Source organism: Oncorhynchus masou, chromosome 6, assembly GCF_036934945.1.
Source record: "Oncorhynchus masou masou isolate Uvic2021 chromosome 6, UVic_Omas_1.1, whole genome shotgun sequence".
NCBI classification, from domain to species: domain Eukaryota; kingdom Metazoa; phylum Chordata; class Actinopteri; order Salmoniformes; family Salmonidae; genus Oncorhynchus; species Oncorhynchus masou.
The window spans coordinates 74,233,408-74,257,794 of record NC_088217.1 but is presented as its reverse complement, the minus strand read 5'-3'; the positions used below and the strand labels follow the sequence as shown (position 1 = coordinate 74,257,794).

General features: G+C 42.4%; 1 protein-coding gene across 2 annotated transcripts; it reads right to left on the bottom strand.

Annotated features, from left to right (window-relative positions):
- Positions 1-5,904: 5,904 nt before the first annotated feature.
- Positions 5,905-23,349, bottom strand: LOC135542596 (male-specific lethal 3 homolog). Of its 2 annotated transcripts, none has more exons than XM_064969693.1 (12): positions 23,106-23,349; positions 22,289-22,371; positions 21,660-21,755; positions 21,460-21,557; positions 21,233-21,333; positions 20,960-21,082; positions 20,524-20,684; positions 20,091-20,249; positions 19,507-19,826; positions 18,990-19,199; positions 18,788-18,872; positions 5,905-6,869 (listed from the first exon to the last, which is right to left on the bottom strand). In XM_064969693.1, exons 1-12 carry the CDS (start codon positions 23,202-23,204, stop codon positions 6,770-6,772), a joined length of 1,635 nt encoding a protein of 544 aa, XP_064825765.1. In that variant the 5' UTR covers positions 23,205-23,349; the 3' UTR covers positions 5,905-6,769. The 2 variants fall into 2 exon arrangements, with proteins under 2 accessions (XP_064825765.1, XP_064825766.1); XM_064969694.1 differs by having other exon boundaries at positions 20,960-21,079.
- Positions 23,350-24,387: the final 1,038 nt, after the last annotated feature.

Genomic DNA, 24,387 nt, shown 5'->3' with positions numbered 1-24,387 from the left:
AAAACTGAAAAATTGGGCGTGCAAAATTATTCAGCCCCTTTACTTTCAGTGCAGCAAACTCTCTCCAGAAGTTCAGTGAGGATCTCTGAATGATCCAATGTTGACCTAAATGACTAATGATGATAAATACAATCCACCTGTGTGTAATCAAGTCTCCGTATAAATGCACCTGCACTGTGATAGTCTCAGAGGTCCGTTAAAAGCGCAGAGAGCATCATGAAGAACAAGGAACACACCAAGCAGGTCCGAGATACTGTTGTGAAGAAGTTTAAAGCCGGATTTGGATACAAAAATATTTCCCAAGCTTTAAACATCCCAAGGAGCACTGTGCAAGCGATAATATTGAAATGGAAGGAGTATCAGACCACTGCAAATCTACCAAGACCTGGCCGTCCCTCTAAACTTTCAGCTCATACAAGGAGAAGACTGATCAGAGATGCAGCCAAGAGGCCCATGATCACTCTGGATGAACTGCAGAGATCTACAGCTGAGGTGGGAGACTCTGTCCATAGGACAACAATCAGTCGTATATTGCACAAATCTGGCCTTTATGGAAGAGTGGCAAGAAGAAAGCCATTTCTTAAAGATATCCATAAAAAGTGTCGTTTAAAATTTGCCACAAGCCACCTGGGAGACACACCAAACATGTGGAAGAAGGTGCTCTGGTCAGATGAAACCAAAATTTAACTTTTTGGCAACAATGCAAAACGTTATGTTTGGCGTAAAAGCAACACAGCTCATCACCCTGAACACACCATACCCACTGTCAAACATGGTGGTGGCAGCATCATGGTTTGGGCCTGCTTTTCTTCAGCAGGGACAGGGAAGATGGTTACAATTGATGGGAAGATGGATGGAGCCAAATACAGGACCATTCTGGAAGAAAACCTGATGGAGTCTGCAAAAGACCTGAGACTGGGACGGAGATTTGTCTTCCAACAAGACAATGATCCAAAACATAAAGCAAAATCTACAATGGAATGGTTCAAAAATAAACATATCCAGGTGTTAGAAAGGCCAAGTCAAAGTCCAGACCTGAATCCAATCGAGAATCTGTGGAAAGAACTGAAAACTGCTGTTCACAAATGCTCTCCATCCAACCTCACTGAGCTCGAGCTGTTTTGCAAGGAGGAATGGGAAAAAATTTCAGTCTCTCGATGTGCAAAACTGATAGAGACATACCCCAAGCGACTTACAGCTGTAATCGCAGCAAAAGGTGGCGCTACAAAGTATTAACTTAAGGGGGCTGAATAATTTTGCACGCCCAATTTTTCAGTTTTTGATTTGTTAAAAAAGTTTGAAATATCCAATAAATGTCGTTCCACTTCATGATTGTGTCCCACTTGTTGTTGATTCTTCACAAAAAAATACAGTTTTATATCTTTATGTTTGAAGCCTGAAATGTGGCAAAAGGTCGCAAAGTTCAAGGGGGGCGAATACTTTCGCAAGGCACTGTATGTGTGTACTACATTCACGTATGATATTTGACATTCAGGGGTCAAAAATGACTGTACTTGTCGATCATAAGCAGTGGTGGTGGTGAGGTGGTGAGTACAACCAAAAAGGTTGTTGTTCAAATTAGATCTGCAAAGTGCCTCACAGACATCTCTTGAAAGCTTCATGTCAACACCTGTTGAAAATAATACACCACTGTGATGTAAACAGAACAAATTGACATCTTCACTTTTACCCAACAAGGCATTTGCAATCCCTATTCTCACTTGCTTTCTCCCTGTTCCCACACAGCACTTTAAACGGTACACATTTTTACATTGAAACCCTTCTCACTGCTTTCTGTCATAACCTGTCAGAGGGATGACAAATAGTCAAATCTGGAGTGCAATGAAATACGGTATTTTACGCAATGACGCCACACGCGTTACCCTATATCAGCTTTCCTGTCTCAGTAGGACTGAGTGGGGTCCTCCCATGGGGCAGTGGGGCGTATGTGGATAAATAGAGAGCACGCCGTGATATATGGGCTATCTAAACCCCCGTGGCGCCCAGCTACGCTTGGACACGCCTCTCTAACGATGATCACTGGCACCCGGTGTGGGGTGAAAAGTGATTAAAGCAAGATGAAAATTGGAATGTAGAGCAGGATGTTGAGTGACAGTTGATGTTTGCTCTTCTCTCTTTGTTTTACCCAATAAGGGGGGGCATGTGGTGTAGAAGTGTCCAGGACTACCTACAGAGGTGGCTTGGGAATCTGATTCCCAAATCAGATTTTGACACCAGATCCGTTGCTTTACACTAAAACAATGTGTGTCATTGGCGAGACTTCTCTTTGAGGCCTACAAGTGTTAATTGCTTGACTCTGCCAAACCTCAACTCTTACAGTCTACCCCAATATCCATACATACACCCAACTCCGTATGCTCTCCATCTCCACCATAATACTTCACAATAATCCAAGTATTTTAGAATGGAATTTAGTGGAAACAAAGACAAAGTAGACTGGATCAGCATCAACTATTCAGGGGCATATCACATCCAGTGGCGGTCGGTGCCGGTTAAGATGAGGGAGGATGATTCTTTTTAATTTTATATGAGCATGGCCTTATTCTATTACAGAATATTGAATGACTGTCATTTATATTCCATTCACCCAGTTCAATGTAACATTGATAGGTTTAGGCTACTACATGAGTCACATTTTCCCTGTACCCATCATGAAGTTGCTACAACCTAGCCTATTGCTGAAACCTATTGCTGAAAGTTTTCAATGTTGGTGCACAGGTCGAGAGAATTTTGAGTAATCAAGGTGACAGTTACAAATTCAATACTGCCTTGCACAAGCTTGCCTGCAGATAGGATGTAATCATTAGTCCAACAGTTGCACATTAGAGTTTCTATTGGACAAATTCAGGTATGTTTATCCCTGGAATGAATACACCCCTGATCCACATAAAAACAGCATGATCACGTTGCTCGTTGTATATATAATTCCTTCTCGCAGCTATCTACGCGCTCTCCTCCTCTCACCTCTTTCCTTCACTTCACTTGTGCAGTGTCTTTATGGGGGGGATGTAGTGTTTAAAATCCCATCTGAGATTTGGTAAGTCAAAGTGACACCCTGAGAGAAGTTAGCTGAGCCAGCAAAATCAAGTCAGGGACTTGTGATTAGAAGGAGTAGCAACAACAGCAGGCAATCAGAGGACAAAACATTCACAACAATACTTTGAGATTCAAAAGGTTTGATGGTTTGGTGGATAACTTTGACAAACAGTTATTTAGGTCCAAACTATTTCTGACATCACAACATTCAGAATTTCAACCAATACTTGCTGTACAGTACATCCCTAATGACCAATGAGGTCATTCAACAATCAATTTCTACTCCCAAATATTAGCATGGCTTGGAACCAGCATCTAGTGAGAAAACAGACTGGAGAAAGTAGGGTCGTCCTCACTCTCTGTCATTAGCGAAGAAACCAAACATCAAGTGCTAGCCAGAGGCTACTCACTCTGCAGGCTGCTGGGTAATGGCTGTCTCCTGCCACCGCACATCCATCGCTGACACGTGAACACTGGGGTTAGTGTCCATCTTCTCTATTCTCGCCGGCCTGCACTCCATCACCACCCTTCATGATGCCCCGACGGCCACGCTGGAGAATGGTGAGATGGAGGGATGAGAGTAAGAGCGGAGAGATGAAACTAAAGAAAGAGGTGAGGAGTTGTGTGAGGTGAGCGTTGCTACCTTCTACAGGCGATATCACACACACGACTCTCCAGCCAGTTGAATCAGTAGGTAAGTGGATATCGAGAGGGTGGAACAGAAATTGATTTATTGCGGCTGGGAGACGGAGATTCTTGAACACAAAGCTCTATCTATGATCGCATCGAAGCAGGGTGTTGAAGTGGTTGATTACAGGACTACAGGACATTCTATCCAAAAAAGCATCAGCGCTTACCGCTAAACACATTTAGCCACTGTAATGGTAGCAATGCTAACCTCCCTAGAGCTGAGGGAGCTAAGAGCATAGTTTTGCTATGGAAACCCCCCTAGTTTATTGAGCAGAAAGCTTCAGTACTGCACCGACTGCAGCCAAAGTAATAATATGTAATAGTCTGCCACATGGCAATCCAGAATGAAAACAAACTACAGTATGTGTGGGACTCAAAACGTGGGCAATATACTGTCCCTGTTTTCATTGGCGAGTGTCAATATGTATGAGACAACTTTAATGTACTGGGATGAAAAAAAGCAGTGTATTTACAAAATGAAATCTGATCTGAAAAATATGTAGGTGACAAATACATCAACAGATATCACTGGAGGACAGCCAGCAAACTTTTGACATTTTGAGTTGTAAGTATGACTCCGAGGACTGAACCCCTTACCTCCCAATCTCTGGGCAGACACGAACCACAAGGCAACTGCGTTGGTTAAGCTTCATTGCAATCCATCACAGTTGCCAGTGATCCCCGAACTTTGGTGTAGTTATCTGGTTGTCCTGAAGAGGGTCAGGACTGAGATGTGCTGAGATGAGGCTCTAGTTATTCCTTCAGACCCTAAAGATGTTGACCACATGATAGCACTAAGTCAAAAGCCACCCTAAGCATTTTCCCTCAGAAAACCCCCCAAGCATTTCGCTACACTCGCATTAACATCTGCTAACCATGTGTATGTGACAAATAAAATTTGATTTGATTAAAAAAAATAATAATAATTGATTTGATCTAGAGTTCTCAAACTCAACTCTGGGCCTCAAAGTCAGTTTGTCCTTTTTTCCCCATTCTTCCCCTCTAAATCAGAGACTGATTTACACCTGGGATACCAGGTGTGTAAAAGTTGAATACCCCTGATTTAGAGGCAATGTGATAGCTTGAGGGAGGGGTTTCAGTCAGAACAACCAGAAACACTGGAGTTGTTCAGAGCCAAAAATATTCTGTACGTTGATTGCAACACTGGCCATTACACTCAAGAACCCATATTCAGAGGCAGTGTGTGTTGGTCAATGTTAAGAGGGATTCTACAGCAGGCAGCTATGGCAGGAGGTGACCGAGGGGAGGCATTGTTTACGGCAGGATTCCCCAACTGGTGCACGGGTGATTTTTTGGCCCCCAAAGTTTTAAAAAGTCTTGTTGGAAACAAGACTGTAAAAACACCAGCAAATTAGCTTCAAGTTATTTTATTTCAAATCTGTTCCAAACTATTCCCACTCATAACATACATTTGTGTACAATCACATACACAGTAAGTAAGGGTTGAAATGATTATATTTTAGACAAATATTAGATCTGATTGTGCTTCTTGTGGTCAATTTGGAGTCTACAAATTCTTAGTAATTATGTTCAGGCCCCCTGTCCATCCTCTGAAGAAAAAAGAAATTCACCTGCCGCTGAACCTAGTTGATGATCCCTGGTCTAAGGGCACCAATATCCAGCGACTGACAGATGGGGCACAACCCAAAACGCTGTGTGTACATCAAATGAGGCTGACGTCATCCTCTGAAGAACACTGGCTTTGGTCCAGGCTCCTTCCCCTGGGCTGCCCTTCTCAAATCTCTGATATCACACCTCTGAGACCAAAGGCCCTGTTCAATCTCAAACCGTAGCCGATTCGCCCTAAGGATAAACCCAACAATCTGCTCTTGTACCGTGCTATAGTTTAGAACAACCTTTATAGTGTGACTAATGTTTCCTTAAGGAAAAAGGACTCAACTTGAAGGAGAGAAGAACCGCAGAGAAAAGGACCAGGATTAAATGCACGGCGCATTATAGCACAGCGATCTATACAGCTGACAACGCCTTTTGAAAAGGCAACATTCGGAAGGGTTTGCATTCGTGATAAACATAGCTCAGTTTGGCTCAAGTGTCAATTATCTGTTTATATTGTGCTGCCATATAATGCGCCTTGCGTGAACACAACAGCAATATTCATAAACCACATGCCAAAAATATTGCTCCAACTTTTATTTCAGATAAGACTAATGAAAAACAAACTGAAAGTTAATCTTCTTACATTTCCACCTCCAAGGTGTGTTCCTGTTCGAGTCTACAAGTTAACAGTGTATAAAAAACAAGCACAGAAAAGGAATTTATACATCAATGAAATTCAATACCTTTTTCAAACATTGGGGGTAATGCCATGACGAATATCAATATGAACACACAGTGGTCATAACGTCACCAGCCCCTCTAAGCAAGAGGAACACAGATAGTAGACATTACTAGAGTAATGACATTCTACAAGAGTTTAGAAATAACTTAACACACACTGAAGCATGGCTTGGGGCAGCAAGCATGGTGAGCCGAGGAGAAGCCAATAGTCACACATAAAGCGAACATATCAAATAGGCCTTCTCCCTGTGTTTGCTTGCCTAGGCGGACGGAGAGAGAAGGATCGGATGCAGATGCTGCTAGAGAAAGAGAGAGGGCCAAACGTGGTCCTTGAGCGCAGAGCGAGAGAAAGCAAGACAAAGTCAGTATCGTGGCAAAAACCAAAGCAGGGGGTTACGGTCTACAGCCAAGGATAACAAGTCCATGCTTTAGGTAATCATTGCATCCAGGGGGGTCTGTTCCTAGGCCAGGCTGCCAGGTTGGGGGCTGGGGAGAGTGAGGTACTGGGTCGATCAGACGCCAAGACCCTTGCCTTACTTCTTTCCGGCAGGCAAAACCACATAGCTGCATGGGTTGGATTTAGGGAGAGGGATAATGGCGCAGTCTCAGAGAAGAAGTGAAAGAAAGGGATGGTTTGGGAAGCAGCTTGGAGCTCCCCTCCCAGCAGTGCAGTTCAGGGCGAGGCAGGGTGAGATAAACAGCCTCAGTAAACGGCCCGCGGGTGCTTCATGCAGTAGTGGGCCTCCGATGACGACACGTACGCCGACTCCGGAAAAAAGTCCTCGTGGAACTCAGCCAAAAACCTGGGGAGCAGAGAGAGGGATGGAGGAAGAGGGAGAGTAGAAAGAGAGATAAGGAGGAGATAGATATAACACCATAACAGGGTATAATTCACCACACTGAGTAGAAGTCTGAAGTTAAGGCTAGTTAACACAGCATGGCCATCAACAGACAGCTAATGCATTTGAAGCCAAGACCACTGTGGGAAATGCATTACTCCCCCGGATACTGTGGACGTCACGGACCAGACTAGTTACTCAGCACTCCCAATCCTGGTGTTTTCAAACAGGGGGCTTGTTAACACCCCTTCCCCCTCCAAGCTTGCAGTCAGTCAGTCAGTGCTTTTAGTAACTTGCCTTAAATAACCCAATTCGCCAGAGTAGGAAAGGGAAAATCTCCCCGTCTAATCAGTAGGGAAAATAATCCGGAATGTTCTTAGTATCCGCTGCTCAGCCAAATCCTCTAAATCTTGCCATCTCATCTTAGCTCTACCCGCTCTTATAATTTGACTGCAAACAAATTATCCTCATCAGAGGGAGAAATTAAGAGGCGCTTTACCGGCAACAAATTATTGTCGTTGTGGAGTACCGAACTAGTTTGTATGGACCACAGGACCGTGGCTACAGCTATTCTTCATTATTTATTGGTTCGTCCATTATCTATTAGTCAGTGCAAATGTAGAGCAGGCATCCTCGTTCTCATACACATTAGGCACTCTCCACAGTGGTGGAAAAGTACCCAATTCTCATACTTGAGTAAAAGTAAAAATGCCTTAATAGAAAATGACTTAAGTAAAGTACTACTTGAGTAACAGTCTGAAACTATTTGGGTTTTAAATATACTTCAGTATCAAAAGTAAAAAATAATTTTAAATTCCTTATATTAAACAAGCTAGATGGCACAATTGCCTGGTTATTTATTTATCTATGGAGAGCCAGGGACACAATCCAACATCATTTACAAATGAAGCACTTGTGTTTAGCGATTCCGCCAGATCAGAGGCAGTAGGAATGACCAGAGATGTTCTCTTGATAAGTGTGTGAATTGGACTATTTTCCTGTCCTGCTAAGCATTCAAAATTAAATGAGGAATTTTGGGTGTCAAGGAAAATGTATAAGTAAAAAGTACAGTTTTTTATTTTGGAATGTTGTGATGTAAAAGTTGTAAAGTATTAGTACTTTAAAATATTTGTATTAAGTACTTTCAGGGATGCAAACTGGTGAGGGCCCAAAAAGGTGACACTTTTTTGTTGCACTGAAACATGCAGAAAATCCCTGCTAGGGGGAAATGCAGGTTAACTAATTAAACAACAAAGATTATGATCAACCTGTTCAGTCTGTGTGTAAAATAAAAAGTGGTTCATGTGAACCCAACTCACAGCTAAAAAAATGTAAAGAAAGTAATCCCGTGTTATTTGTTGCCTAGACTTTACTGCAAATGAGTCTTGATTAAAAAAAAATATATATATATATATATATATATACACTACACTAATATTACAGTTAGCCATGACAGCCTTTACAATCATAGAATGCTTGTGACCATACACATTAAATATTGCACTTGGGGGAAAAAACCCCCCATCTTAAGTAGAAATAGAATGAAACAAACAGGCATTCTATTTTTGCTCTACTGTAGTGGCCACTATAGTAGACATCGATCAAGTGCACAAGGCCTCATGTATGCAAAATAACGTTCACTGAGTAAAAAAACTGTAATAATCCCCACCTCACTCACACAAGTGTTACTGTCAAGTTCAACACAACAAAAGCAATATCTTTTGGCTACACTGCACATTATTACATTGTACACTTTCTGCCTGTGGACGTATGTTCTACAATGTGCCAGCAGAGCATGATACCCGTTGCTGATCTCTTTCAGGCAGAGTACACCTGGCATACCCTTTTATCCACTGTATTGAAAAAGTGTGAGGGAAACTGGGTGGTGTTCCTTTCCCCTCTAGTGGCATCCAGCTTAAACCAGGCCCAAGCTCGACTTGATCCATGAATACACTTGTTTAACAAGCAACGCCTCATTTTCAACTAATTATCTCATTCTGAAAAGGAACCACATACTGTAGAGGGAAAACATTCGTTCACAGATAGTTCGTTAGCTAGTTAACATTTCAGATTGCCAGGGTCCAGAAAGCAACTATAACTTGAGGAACGGCAAGGAGTCGTATAACGTTACCAGCTAATACTAAAGCGAATTGGTTAGCTCATCTGATGTTGTAACGAGCTGTCTGACTTCATTAGACAGCTAATTTTCACACCAAACACTCAATTATTTGATCAGTTAAGTAGGCTAATGTTGCTCAACATTTCTCTGGCTAGCTAACGGATAGTTAGATCCAGCTAGCAAGATACTTAATGCTAACAATACTTGTCCCACCACACTTTCCAAATGCCACTTGTTTTTCGGTTATGGCTCATGGGGCGGCAGGGTAGCCTAGTGGCTAGTGGCTAGCATTGGGCTACTAACCGAAAGGTGGCAAGATCAAATCCCCCAGCTGACAAGGTACAAATCTGTTGTTCTGCCCCTGAACAAGGCCATCATTGAAAATAAGAATTTGTTCTTAACTGACTTGCCTAGTTAAATAAAAGGTAAAAAAAATAAGTCTCTGTGGTCAGGCATCTCACCAAGCCCCCCCCCCGCGCCCAAACTTTTCTCATCGGATCTACACGAATAACGTAGGTCACCTATTCCGGATTCAAAGCGGTGAATTTCACCAAAAGGTGACTAGTTTGCATCCCTGACTTCACACCACTATCCCTCCCTCTGTATCACAGAAACACACCAGACGATTTACCATTTTTCCAGAGATCCGTCAGTGTGCCCAATCCCGGCATGCATTTCTTCACCCTGCATTTCTCTGACCTCTCCCGTAATTTCACCAACAGATGTGTGAATATTCCAAAATCCGAGCAAAGCCAATATGCGCATTTTCCCACCATTGCTGCGTTTCCACCAAACTGATTGTCGCGGATAAAATTCACTGCAGAAAATGTACTTTTTCGCTTATGTTTCCATGTATCGAAAAAAAATCTATAGTTCATAGCATTTTCAACATTACCGATAGTTTTATGACAAAACTGTTGCATTAAATAGCAAATGTGCCTAGTCTGGTCTTGGCACGTGTGGTTTAGCCAACAGCTCGCATATAGTGCTTGTAGGCTAGTCTACATGATACGAATATTTTTATTTGTCAAACGGCAGTCAAGCATCGATCATGTCACCAGAGTAAAACCTTTGATGTACTGAAACTTCCTGTTTATATCACAGCCATTGTGAAATTTTTTTAATACGAAATGACTTTACTTGTAAAAGAGCTGTGTATGGAAACGTGGTTACTGTCAATAAAAAGATGACACCAGCGGAAGAAGGCCCTAATAGACGATTGAGACGTACCCAAGAGGAGGTGCCAAGACGGCGGCTTGAACAGACGCTTTTTTACCGAGCTCTGTACCAAACTTCAGACAGATTGTGGGGGAAAAAAAGAAAACAAGTTTACAGCCATTACTATTTTTTTTGTTCAAGATATAAGACCTTTCCTGTGACTGGAATGATAATTGGATCATTTATTTCAGCATGTCCATGCAAAGTTGTGACAAAAAAAAAAGAAAGGAAGAAGTTAGTCATTCTATTGCTAATCAACAAGAGAGAAACGTGCTTATAGACAACTGCCATAACTACGCTTGGCCTATGGATAATATCATGCTTTCGAATGCTGTTGAAGATGACGATGAGGAATTCCCCTCTTTGCCGGTTACTCCGTGCAACCCCCCCCCCAAAAAAAAACCCAACATGAACTCTGACATCGTGGCTACCCTCTCCTTACTCATCAACTCCAGGTGTGACGCCATTGAGGAAATGGTAGGCGCGAACACCATGGTTATCGCAGGCTTGAAAAAGACTGGAGTTTGCATGTGGTGAAATCAAGGATGTGAAAACGAGAGTGGCAAAAGTTGAAAAAAAATGTGGAAAGGGTGGAAAATAATAACAATGTCTAGCATAGACATCTCACTGATTTGGAACAATACACAAGAAATGGAACCTGAGACTCTACGGCTTGCCAGAGGTGGAGAACGAAGATGTGTGAGGAGAGGCTATCCGTATCCGCCAAGAAGTTTTGCCTGCAGAGAAGGACAAAGTTGGCGATACCATCGACGTTGTGCACCGCCTCGCAACAGCAACACGATTCAAGACCAAGGCGTATCATCATCCTATTCAATGCCAGATTCTACAGGGATGCTGTCTGGAAAGCTGCTAGGAAGAACGCCTTCCTTCAGAGCCATGGTATGCGTTTCGCCGAGTATCTCAGCCCGGAAGACATAGAAAGAAGGAACAAGTTGTGGCCAACGATCAAGATAGCACGAAATGAGGGGAAGGCTGCTTACTTCATCGGAGGACGAGGCTTCATCAACATTTCAGAAATCCATATTTCTCCCTAAAATCTCACCAGAAGGAACAGGTTGATGGTTTCAGCCATGGTATTCTCATTTTCCTTATGTTGTTTACCTAACAAGCATCAGGTGACTACTTTTCAGGAATACTCCGGTATTTCAATTTATTAGTTTGCACTTTGTATGACCAGAAGACCTATTTTGTTTACAAACTTAGGAAGAAGATTGAAAGTTGTATTTATTTTTGATGTATACAGTAACTAAGATACTGTTTTAGTGCATACAGGCCTGCTCTGACTTTACACGGTTATTGTTCTATTTAGTTATTAATACTTATTTCCAAAAAAGGTCTTAGGAACGTTTATATGTAAAACATTTTGTTATTCAATTATTTTATGATCAGTTTTCATGTGTACTTAAAATAGTAGGTATCCTTTTATTTAAATTATTATTTGTTGTTTTATTTCTCAGAATAGTTCCTGATTGCACTAAAGAGGGTTTTTAGTCTCTCTTACTATGAGAACCCTTGGTTTGGTCTTGAACATAATTTTCAGTTGAGTTGAATTTAAAAGCCAGATAACGTCTAGCTCAAAGGTTATGGAATAAGCTATTTTCACTTTAAATTGACTTAAAATGGTGCAGATCTCGGTTCCTTATCGTTTACGTTCACTGCTCCTACGTCTTTGACTCATCCTACTACAGTTTATACTTTTATATAATCTTTGTTGTTTTGTCTTTGTCTATAGTTTCTCTTAATGCTAGGGTGTTAGAAAACAATGTGAAGCGCAAGGCCTTATTTTTATTTGCTAAACAATTTCGAACAGAGTTTTGCTTTTTTCAAGAGTCTCGCTCAATTTCGGCTGATGCCAACTTCTGGAGGTCACAGTGGGGCAACGATATTTGGCTTTCCCATGGATCTGAACACTCCGCCGGTGTCACTACAATGAACAATACCTTTGGTGGCAATATTCTACACTCGGAATGTGACCCCTTTGGTCACTTTATTTGTCTTGTGATCAGTTACAATGACATTACACTCATTACTGTATACTTCTATGTGTACAACACCAAACATGAGAATGATGAGTTGCTTGAATCTATAGAGAAACATATACTTCATTGGTTATCTAAATTTCCCAGTTCGTTATTATTGATAGGAGGGGACTTTAACATTACTATAGATAATTCAACTGATAGATGGCCCTCAGGTAGGCCAACCAATCAGAATTTGGGTTTAATTCTTTTTATGTAAAAGTTTAACTTACTGATATATGGAGAGAGGTTTCCGGGTGAAAGATCATTCACTTGGAGTAACAAAACAGGCTCCAGACAATCCAGAATAGATTTTTGACTTATATCCAAATGTATTGATAGTGAGTGTGTTACTACAAATATTTGTACTACTCTCCTCACAGACCATAGGGCCATTTACATTGATATCAAAATATTTACCCCTGATACGAACCTTGGTAGAGCATCTTACTGGAAGCTAATTAGCTCATTATTAAATAATGATATAGTTAAATTTGAGGTTAAAGATCTGCTCTCACACTTTTGGGAAAGGGCTTGTGAATAAAAATCGTATTGCAAGAACTGGGAGCTCTTTAAATTTGAGGTGTCCAAATACCTTAGAAAATATGGTAGTAATCTTGCTAAGACCAGAAGAGCTGAGGAGGAAAAGGTGATCATTAAGATAACTTCCCTTTCTCAGAGGTCCCCAGCTGACCTCTTGGGGGAGAAGATGGAACTAATTGAGTTACAAAATAAACTGGATAATATATATACATTAAAAGCAGAAGGAGCCTTTATTAGATCTAGGAAAAAATGGATTGAGGAGGGAGAACAGAATTCCTCCTATTTCTTTAGACTTGAGAAATTTCATTCTAAAAATAACAATATCCATAAGTTAAACATTGATGGTGTTATTACAGATGACCAAAAATTAAATCGCTAAATACTGTAGCAATTTTTACAGAAAATTGTATAGCTGTACGTACATTCAGGAATCCACAGATATGTTTTTTAACTCACTGACTAATGTTCACTCTATCAGTGATATAGAATCTAAACAGTGTGATGAACCCATCAAAGTTGAAGAGATTATAGAGTCTATCAAACATCTAAAGAACAATAAATCACCAGGTGTTGATGGAATTACATCAAAATTTTACAAAGTATTTTTTGAACAAGTCCTTTCCTATTTGAAGTATTTTTAGTGAGTATTAAAAACAATGTTCTCCCTCCTACAATGAGTCAGGGGTTAATAACACTGATACCTAAGCCTAAAAAAGAAGTGCTGCTCATCGATATCTGGCGTCCAATTTGTCTTCTTAATAATGACTAAGATATTGGCCTTACTACTTGCAAAAATAATTAAAGAAGTCCTGGATGCAATCATTGATGAAACACAGTCTGGCTTCATGAGGAAAAGACATATTTCTAACAATGTCAGACTAGTATTAGACATACTTGAGTACTCGGACCTAATAACTGAGGATAGTTTCATATTTTTTTGTTTTGATTTTTATAAAGCATTTGACACAGTAGAGCATCAGTTTCTCTTCCACTCCCTTGAGAGACTTGGCTTTGGGGATTTTTTCTGTAAGGCTATTAAGACTCTATGCAAATGGTAACAGCTCTATCAAATTGAAATATGGCACCTCACCTAGATTTGAGTTAAAGAGAGGAATTAGGCAAGGTTGTCCTATCACTCCGTACCTGTTTTTATTAATCACCCAACTTCTTGCAAATTCTTTAAATAATAGTCCTGTACAAGGTATTTCCATAGCTGGTAAAGAAATTATTATAAGCCAGCTGGCTGACGATACTACACTTTCTGAAAGACACTAACCAAATTCCCGTATTGATCAATGTCATACAATGCTTTTCCAAAGCGTCTGGTCTATATCTTAACATTAATAAATGTGAACTCATCGCTGTCAAAGATTGTGTGACACCTTCAAATGATGGTATTCCAGTAAAAGAAGAACTTACATATTTAAGCATAACCATTACAAAGGATCAGAAGTCTAGAGGCTTACTAAATATTAACCCTCTTATTAAAAAAACCTAGAAGAAGCTAAATCAATGGCTACAGAGGGACTTATCTTAAAAAGGTAGAGTCCTAATAACCAAGGCTGAAGTTATCTTTATATCTTGACAGTAAAATATGCAAGGAGATAGACCAGATGCTTTTCAACTTTCTTTGGAGAAACCGTACCCATTACATTATGAAAACTGTTGTAATGAAAGCTTATGAGAATGGTGGACTGAATTTTCTGGACTTGACTATTTTAAATAATAATTTTAAGATCAATTGGATAAAACAATTCCTAAGAAGACCCACTTCTATCTGGAATTGTATTCCTCATCATGTCTTCTCTACTTTTGGTGGCATTAACTTCATGTTGTTTTGCAATTATAATATTGACAAAGTTCCAGTGAAACTTTCTGCTTTTCATCAGCAGGTTCTTGTCATGGTCCTTAATTTATAAACAATTTTTCTCCACACAGATATTATATATGGAATAATCGGGATATATTGTATAAAAGTTCTTCTTTGTTTTTAGAATATTGGTTCCGAAATAACATCCTATTGGTGAGCCAACTGGTAAATGCAGAGGGTCTTTACTCAGTTATAAGGAATTCTTATAACTTTACAAGGTCCCTGTAACACCTAAAGATTTTGCAATTGTTTTAGATGCCATTCCCTCAGGTGTTGCTCTGTTATTCAGGAACATGTCAAGACCTGACCCTCAGAGCCTACCTTCTATTGACCCTGTTGACTCATCAGTAGGAAAGATTTGTTTCTCTTTTGGTCCATTCAACAACAGAGCGATACAAACCTTGTTTCAGCAGGATGTTGTATCTATCTATACCTTATGTCATGCCTTATTGGAATGGATTTATTGATTATATATGTTGGAAAAAAGTTTGGATGTTGCCACACACCTTTAAAATGATTCATAAATATTATCCTGCCAACCACTATATGAAGAAGTTTAAGGAAAACATCAGCTCAAATTGCTCCTTTTGTAATGACCACCCAGAAACAGTGTTGCATCTTTTTTGGCATTATATGCATGTAAGAAAACTGTGGCAAGACATCAGTAGGTTTATAATTTAACACATTTATGAAGATTTTACACTATTGTGGAGAGATGTACTGTTTGGATTCTTTACATACAATAGAAATAAGCTGAAACATTATGTAATTCATTTCATTATTCTCTTGGCCAAATTTCATATACACAAATGTAAATTTACAAACAGAAAACCACATTTTCGTACCCTACAAAAAGAAATTGAACTGTATTTTAAGACAATTTTTTTTTAAAAATTTTACCTTTATTTAACCAGGCAAGTCAGTTAAGAAAAAATTCTTATTTTCAATGACGGCCTGGGAACAGTGGGTTAACTGCCTGTTCAGGGGCAGAACGACAGATTTTTACCTTGTCAGCTCGGGGGTTTGAACTCGCAACCTTCCGGTTGCTAGTCCAACGCTCTAACCACTAGGCTACCCTACCGCCCCACTAACAAAAAAGCTGTTAGAATTGTAAGTATATGCATGTCCCTTAAGGTCCTTGTGTAATTGTAATGTAATTGTAATGTGATATTATACCCCCTAGCTTGATTGGGGCCCACGCTTGGATTGCGTCCTACCTGACAGGTCGCTCCTACCAGGTGGCGTGGCGAGAATCTGTCTCCTCGCCACGCGCTCTCACCACTGGTGTCCCCCAGGGCTCTGTTCTAGGCCCTCTCCTATTCTCGCTATACACCAAGTCACTTGGCTCTGTCATAACCTCACATGGTCTCTCCTATCATTGCTATGCAGACGACACACAATTAATCTTCTCCTTTCCCCCTTCTGATGACCAGGTGGCGAATCGCATCTCTGCATGTCTGGCAGACATATCAGTGTGGATGACGGATCACCACCTCAAGCTGAACCTCGGCAAGACGGAGCTGCTCTTCCTCCCGGGGAAGGACTGCCCGTTCCATGATCTCGCCATCACGGTTGACAACTCCATTGTGTCCTCCTCCCAGAGCGCTAAGAACCTTGGCGTGATCCTGGACAACACCCTGTCGTTCTCAACCAACATCATGGCGGTGGCCCGTTCCTGTAGGTTCATGCTCTACAACATCCGCAGAGTACGACCCTGCCTCACACAGGAAGCGGCGCAGGTCCTAATCCAGGCACTTGTCATCTCCCGTCTGGATTACTGCAACTCGCTGTTGGCTGGGCTCCCTGCCTGTGCCATTAAACCCCTACAACTCATCCAGAACGCCGCAGCCCGTCTGGTGTTCAACCTTCCCAAGTTCTCTCACGTCACCCCGCTCCTCCGCTCTCTCCACTGGCTTCCAGTTGAAGCTCGCATGCGCTACAAGACCATGGTGCTTGCCTACGGAGCTGTGAGGGGAACGGCACCGCAGTACCTCCAGGCTCTGATCAGGCCCTACACCCAAGCAAGGGCACTGCGTTCATCCACCTCTGGCCTGCTCGCCTCCCTACCATTGAGGAAGTACAGTTCCCGCTCAGCCCAGTCAAAACTGTTCGCTGCTCTGGCCCCACAATGGTGGAACAAACTCCCTCACGACGCCAGGACAGCGGAGTCAATCACCACCTTCCGGAGACACCTGAAACCCCACCTCTTCAAGGAATACCTAGGATAGGATAAGTAATCCTTCTCACCACCCCCCTTAATGATTTAGATGCACTATTGTAAAGTGGCTGTTCCACTGGATGTCAGAAGGTGAATTCACCAATTTGTAAGTCGCTCTGGATAAGAGCGTCTGCTAAATGACTTAAATGTAAATGTAATTGTCCATTGCTTGTAACCTATGTATGTTTGTGTTCCCTCATGTGCTTTATGTATTGATTTGTTGTTAATAAAAATTAAATTAAATTTAAAAAAAGATTGAGACGTACCCAGCTGTGAGAAGAAAGGAGTCATATGTCCCTCAGTGTACAACAGCACAAAGAGGTGGCTGGAGGGGAAACTGCAGGCGTTTGATTAATAAAGGAGAGAATAAATCCCCTAGGTTTGGGGCCAGCTGAAGATCGCTGGGCAGGATTTAAAGATTAGAATCGCCGGCTTGTGTAACGCCAACTCATCTCCCTTCACTTGAATGTAGTCTGACAGTCTCTCATACACATACAGACAGATGCAGGTACGCACGCACGCACGCACACACACACACACACACACACACACACACACACAGACACAAAAACAGCATATCAATCCCTCTGCATAAATAACATCTCAAGCCATCATCGTCTGATCACATCCTGTTAGACGATATTATAGCTACAATAACCGTGGCAGGCATGCAGGGAGAGCCAGCTTACAGGTCAGTGAGCACTTTTTCCACTCAGTGAGCTGCATGAATCACACAAACAGAGAGTTGCTACCTAATAGCATTACACCACAGCTAACTGCCCAGTTGAATGAGCTAGACTTCAGGTGACGGGGCAACACTGGATAGGCGGAGAGGATTGTGTGTGCGTGTCAGCAGATCAATGGAGACTGCACTTCCATTGCTCCCAACAGGGACCCCCCCCTCCAAGATATACAAAAAGCCTCATGGGAAAAATCCACCTCTCTATTCTCCACTGCACTGTCCAATTATTATTTTTAATAGGTTAACTTTATCAGAAAGGCCCATCAAGCTGCCGCATTGTCCAAACATTTCTGCATGCTAAGCTAATGTTAATACAATGTCAGAGGCCCATCAAGTGGAAACCACACACCAGGTTAGCTAAGTGAGCACGTCCAAAGAAATGCTGATGTGGGCATTATCGTAATCAAAGGAAGTCGATCATGGAACTGTTGTCGGCACAGCAACTAAACGGCAGCCTGTCCCTTCCTGCGAGGCGGCCGGCACAATTACACACCAGGCAGTGATTGACTGGGGGATAACGGGCTTCGCCCAGTCAGTGTCAGTAATCCTGGAGACTGGCGATTTGTGCATCTTCAGTTCCACTGCGAGTTAATGTGGCTTGAGAAGTTATTAAAGGAATAAGGCCTGATGGGGTGTGGTATATCGCCAATATACCATGGTTAAGGCCTGGTCTTATGCATGATGCAACGCGGAGTGCCTGGATACAGATATTAGCTGTGGTATATTGGCCATATACCACAAACACTGAGGTGCCTTATTGCTAGTATAAACTGGTTAGCAACATAGTTAGAACAGTAAGTAGTATTTTTTTGTCAAACCCGTGGTATACCACAGCTTTTAGCACTCAGAGTTCAAACCACCCAGTTTAGAAAACGTGATTTATGACCTGTATTTAACCAGGAAGGTCAATGAGAAAACATTTTCTTCTTAAATAACCACCTGACATTGGCTACTTTGGCAGCACAAGGAAACGTTCCAGGCCTAGGTTCTATGGAGGTGAGCTAAGGCAGCCGAAATAGAGATTATTGAAGCCCTGGTTCTAGCTTCGTTATGGTGTGTGGCTGATCACTAAAAGAAGAACAAAAGAAACTAAAAGAAAACATGTCATTATTCTATAATTAGATAGGAGGTACCTGAGGAAGAGCTCCAGGTGTTTGACCAGGGCCCTTAGGTTCTTCTCTGGGATTTGCATCTTCCCCAGGATCTCTGGCAGCTTCACTGTATAAGGGGAATAAAACAAGATTGAAAGAGAACGAGTGACTGGAGACTACATTGAACTAAACAACAATCCCTGTTTCCCCCACACACAGAGAAAGGGCTTAGGAGGACACCTACCGAAGAGGCGTAGGAGGTGCTGTGAGCCGTACAGGTAGGAGGGTGGGGGAGGCTGGTCACTCTGGGGGTAGTTATCGGGGGTCAGCTTCCAGCTCAGGACCTCATTGAGCTCGTTGTTCCGTCGGCTCTCCAGGCCAGAGAAGACGCCGCTGCCCTCCTTGCTGGGCGTCTGGGGCAATGGAGAGGATGAGCCACTGTGGACAGGGGTTTCTGGGAAGGGGACAGGAGGGCAGACAGCAGTCAATCAACTGATGGGAGTGGGTGCAGGAGAACATTTTCATGGACACTTCAGAAACAACAACAGACATTTACTGTGTGCTGTAGCACTGAGAAGCTGTGCGCAGATAATATTCCATGTGTTTGGGAGCGGACTGTAATGTATGACAAGAGGGAAGAGTGCCATCTAGCGGGTGGATATAGTCATTACAACAACAGAGGCTACAGGTGACATTGCATAAAGTAAAGCAGTACACAATAAACTGCTTATTGTGTGTGAGTGTGTTTTCTTGCCACTCACTCTTCTCCAGATTGAGGAAGAACTTGGGCAGCTGGGCAGGCGTATCGAGGCTGGCGAGGCGGCGTTTGGGCTGGGGTGAGGTCGTAGCGCTGCCGCTGCCCCCCTCGCCCGCCATCCGCTCACCCCCCGAGGTGTGACGTGTAGAGCGCCGCAGGGACTGGGGGGCGTCAGGGTCGGCCGTGGAGGCACAGCGCCGGCGTTTGGGCGTGGTGGTGTTTGCCGTGGTTGTGGAGGCCTCGCTCAGGGCCGGTTGACTGTCCGTGGACTGGGGGGTGGAGGGGTTGTGGCCAGAGGGGCTGGGGGTGCGCTCACGCAGGGTCCTGGGATAGGAAGGACGGAGATGGTCAAAGAAAGACCAGTTTGGTAATGACATCCAACACCACAAAACCAAAGAAACGTACAATAATTTGTCACTGACATTTTCAACTTAGGTCAGATATACAAACCGAACAAAGGCCTGATGTACTTAGTGTCTTCCAACAGTGAAACGTTTTCAACTTCATTTTGTTTCATCTTCCGACCTGAAAATGACCCAATGTTAATTATTCAAGAGGATTGCATACATAGCCCGATGTCTGTCTTACTTGCTGGAGCTGGCTGTGTTGTCCCGGATAGGCAGGAAGAACTTTGAGGAGCTGACTTTCTTGAACTGAGCGTGCTCATTGGGGTACAGGAGGATCATGGGAAGGGTGAAGTCGAAGGTGATTCTCAGGCCGTCCACCATCTCCTTGCAAAGCTCCTCACTGAAACAAAACGGTGGCTTTTAGCTATCACAAAGATAATTTCATCCAAGATAACCATGTTCGAGAGCATTGAATCTGTGATGCATTTATTGGTAATATTGTGACTGACATACTTGATCTACAAATAACATTGAGTAGTTATTTATGATGCAAGGTGATTTGTAGATCAGTCAGTTGGCAGGTGGCTGCAATGTCAAACAAAACCATTATGTAGCCCATGGGACTCATGGAAGGCGAAAAGGCTAATGGGAAATGTTGTACTTTGGGGACTCACTTCTTCTCTGGAGGAACATAGTGAGGACTGAGGCTGGTCTGGGCGGTGCTCTGGTGACTTCTGTACCTCTCATTGGCAGAGAAGGCTGCGTTGAAGGCAAAGTGCTTCACGTATGATTCCAAGATGTTCAATATGTTCATCTGGCACGGAAGCTTCACCAACTGGGTAGAAAAAGAACAAAGCCCTTCATGATCACAGCTCATTGGCAGTGAGATGTTGAAATGTCAAGAGTTGCATTCAGTACGGTACATCGAGGCAAAACGTTTAGCAACAGAAAATGACAAATCTGAGTTCCTATTGGACTAGCTCAGTTAGTACCTCCCTGTTTCTATAATTTGTCTCTACTGAACATGAGCAATATCTAGGAATTTGGAGGGATATGAATAGGTATACGGAACTACAATAAAGCGGGTGTTATCTTTGTTTAATGACACACCTTCTTCCTCTTGTTGATGTAGTAGCAGTCATCCTCCAGTTTCTTCTTGAGAACCTCAGGGATGTCTATGTTGATGGTCTTGTCCTCACTCTCCATCTTAGCGTGAGCTTCCTGCTCTTCCTGCTGGAGATAAGATGGGCAAACAGTCAGATCCATCGAGCCATTTTGTAAAAATGTGTATTTCTGACAATGTCAATAGAACAACCGAGTTGATATGTTTTCTCAATACATAACCTATTTGTCTGTCGTAGTCTATAATTCAAAACACAATACCATTTTGTCCAAATCTTCGGAAGAGTCGCTCTCCTCACTTTTCAAAGATTCAGGATCCTCGGAATCGTCCTCGTCACTGTTGTCTGAAGACGTAATCAAACCTGAAAGATACCCCCACCAAAAAGTGCATGTAATTTTAGCTTGCAAGCCATTTCCAACAAAAAGCCATTCCGATAAACTACTTTGCACTAGCACTAGTTTGAGTGCGATGGAACAGGCAAACTCACATGCGTCATCACTCTCTTCCTTCTCTTCAGGAAGTGTCTTCAGAGCTGACTCAACACCGGGTAGACGACGACGTCTCTTCCCCCATCCCTTTCTCCTCCTGTGGGTTGAAGTGGACACAGTTAGACAGGACACTGGCACCAAATCTGCAGTCAGGCCTAATGCTTACTTTTCCGATATTCTCCAATGGAGTCAAACTTACATGCGAGCCACAGCTTTACGAGCCAGTTTACGTTGTAATTTGCGATTTTCGTCAGTTTCCCTGAGCACATGGTCCTCTGCTGCCAATCGATCCCAACTGTAGCACAAAGCAACAGATGATGAATACCACCCCTTCCAATTCAAGCTGCATGCAGTCGGCATGACAGTATTGTCAAAGTGATATCAAGAACAAAGCTCCACTGAAGGTTGCTATACACACTCAATGATTTCCACCATATAGATGGCTAAAATCATTGACAACTCTGGATAAGAGCGTCTGCTAAACGACTTAAATGATGTACAGTTTTCTAAGGATTGTTAAATAAACGTGACCACTATTTTTAGCCAACCGTACAAAGTTTCTACCAGTAGCTTGCTTATAGGGCGAATGTTGGAAAATGAGCCCTTTTGCTGCTCAACAGGCAGAGCCCACAAAGGATGGGGAAATTAACCTAAACCACTCATAGATACAGGGGATGGCACTTTTATTTGGGGGGGGGGTGATCCTCCCATCCACCCCACCCCTCAGGAACACAGCAAGAACCCTGCTACCTGTCCCCACCCAACCTCCTCCCCAGTATCCCTTCTTCAAGCCCACCACCCCAGACTGTGTCTTGTGTGTGAGTTTACCTTCTGTTCCAACCATTGAAGTGAATCAGGTATTCTGGGACTCGCTTTCCACGTTCATCTTTGCCAATTACAACATCGACGACCTACAACACACAATCCCAGAAATTAACGATAGTTAGCGGTAGCTAACCAAACTCAAGTTAGCGTGTAACAGACAGCAGGCAAATGTATCAACACATCTACACCAAATAGACAGTTAGCCATAAGTACGCGTTAGTTAGCTAAGAACACATTACTAATTGGTGCTAGCTAGCTAATGTTATGTAAACAACGGGTTGGCTGATTGTAATGTGTTGCCCTGGCCGTGCACAGAGGCTAGCTAACGTGAACTCATGCTATGTTAATTCACCGTTGGTGTTTAACGTTGCTTCCAACGTTAGCGGACAGTTGTTGTTATGACAGTTGACGTTAGCTAAATGTAGCAGCTACGAGCTAGCTAAAAAATATATCCGCGCTAACCTGGCTACAGCATGTGCAGAGATAGCAACTACAACATGGCTACAGCATAGCAACAGCATAGCAACAAATAACACGGCTGCAGCCATTGTTGATGGCCTCGTTTTTGCCATAACCCTACCATATTACGTTAACGGTATGCTAGCCTAATAGCAAAAGTTAGCCTAGCAGCTAGCTAGCATGGCAACCTTGGTCGGGCCTTCTGTGGTCTATCCGGATATTTCAAATAAACATGATGTCTAACTTAGCTACAGTATTGGATAAAGTCATAAAAACTGGCAATCAAAATGTTTGGGAATTGCATGCAGTATCAGCCCTCGTGACCGCAAACAAACTCTTGGCTAAACAACAAGTAATTTACCTTTGCATCATAGAGTACTTTAGCCTTCGTAGGGTCAGGTTCGAAACATAGGACTTTTTCTCCTTTGTGGAATTTAAATTTCATTCCCCGGGAGTTCATTTGTTCGTCATAGCGAGCAGGAGAGGAGGCATCTGGACCCCCCGCTCCTTAACCCTTTCCCCGCCGGGCTGTATCCAAAGGGGTCTTTGAAAAAAATATGGAGATGGCGCTAGGACACAACTCATCAAACGAATCCGTAATAGGGAATTTCTAGTTTGGTCCTTCGTGGACGCCGTAGAAATAAACAGTACATCAATTGACCAGCAGAGGGCGGCCGTTATTCAAAGATGATCTTACTAATATTTCTGTGACATGTTGCCCCTCCTACAATAAATCTAAAGTTTGTCCATGTAGCTAGTAAATAACCCAACAAAGGACAACCAGTAACAATTAAAAGTTATGTCAACAAAAATACGCTTTTTCCAACCTGAGCTTGTTTCAAACCAAGGCATATGTTTGCATCACCCTGAAGAAGGCACAATGATTCTTTGGGTTTGCGCCAGCTCATGCTTTTTATTACATATTGCAAACAAAAACATTTTGATAGGGTTCAGATGGTGAATGTTTACTCAGCTTAATGAGGCTCATTATTTTCTAAATTTGGAGACCGAACTAGCACCATTTCAGTTTTCAGATGAAAAAACAGTGAGCGAGACAGTTTGAGAGAGACTCTGAAGGAAATCCCTCTTCTTATGGCCTAGTTGCATTTATGTGTATGATGCCTTGTATGCTGAACCGCTTATCAGTGCAAGTGTGTGCTTTTTTCCATTCTGACAGAAACCATCAGGCTATCTCTGCTGTCACTTCTGTCACCACACTGATGTGTGACATGAATAAGACCTGCATTCACAGTGCAATTCTAATGAGTGATACATTTAGCTCAGTTAACTCACAAGGTCAGGATTGTATGTCATAGCCTACTTAATTAGCCTAACACACTACATATGTTTACTGTTGGCCAGAGTAGGTTACTGATGAAGTAGGCTACCTGTTTCCTGCCTTATGGCTCGACAAGAAACAGACTTCTCCAATTATAATGAATTAGAGCAGAACAGTTTCTTTGTTAAAAAATCTTTACTCTTCCTATAACAGCAAATTGGACTGATATTATCTATAAACACATTTTTATATAAGTGTTTTAGAATCATATTTGATTTCTAGTGGCTGATGCCCACTAAAGTATATTAGAAACCATTCTACTTAGTCCCTACCCAGCGCCCCTCTCATCCTAATTTAACCCCTG

What these genes read in the sequence shown, in the direction of transcription:
- LOC135542596 (XM_064969693.1), bottom strand. Translation starts at nt 23,204, where the DNA reads ATGAACTCCCGGGGAATGAAATTTAAATTCCACAAAGGAGAAAAAGTC. An exon ending in AAGTACTCTATGATGCAAAG is followed by an intron (nt 22,372 to 23,105) that starts GTAAATTACTTG and finishes TGTGTGTTGTAG; the next exon opens with GTCGTCGATGTTGTAATTGG. An exon ending in CACCTGGAGCTCTTCCTCAG is followed by an intron (nt 6,870 to 18,787) that starts GTACCTCCTATC and finishes TCTGCTCCCCAG; the next exon opens with GTTTTTGGCTGAGTTCCACG.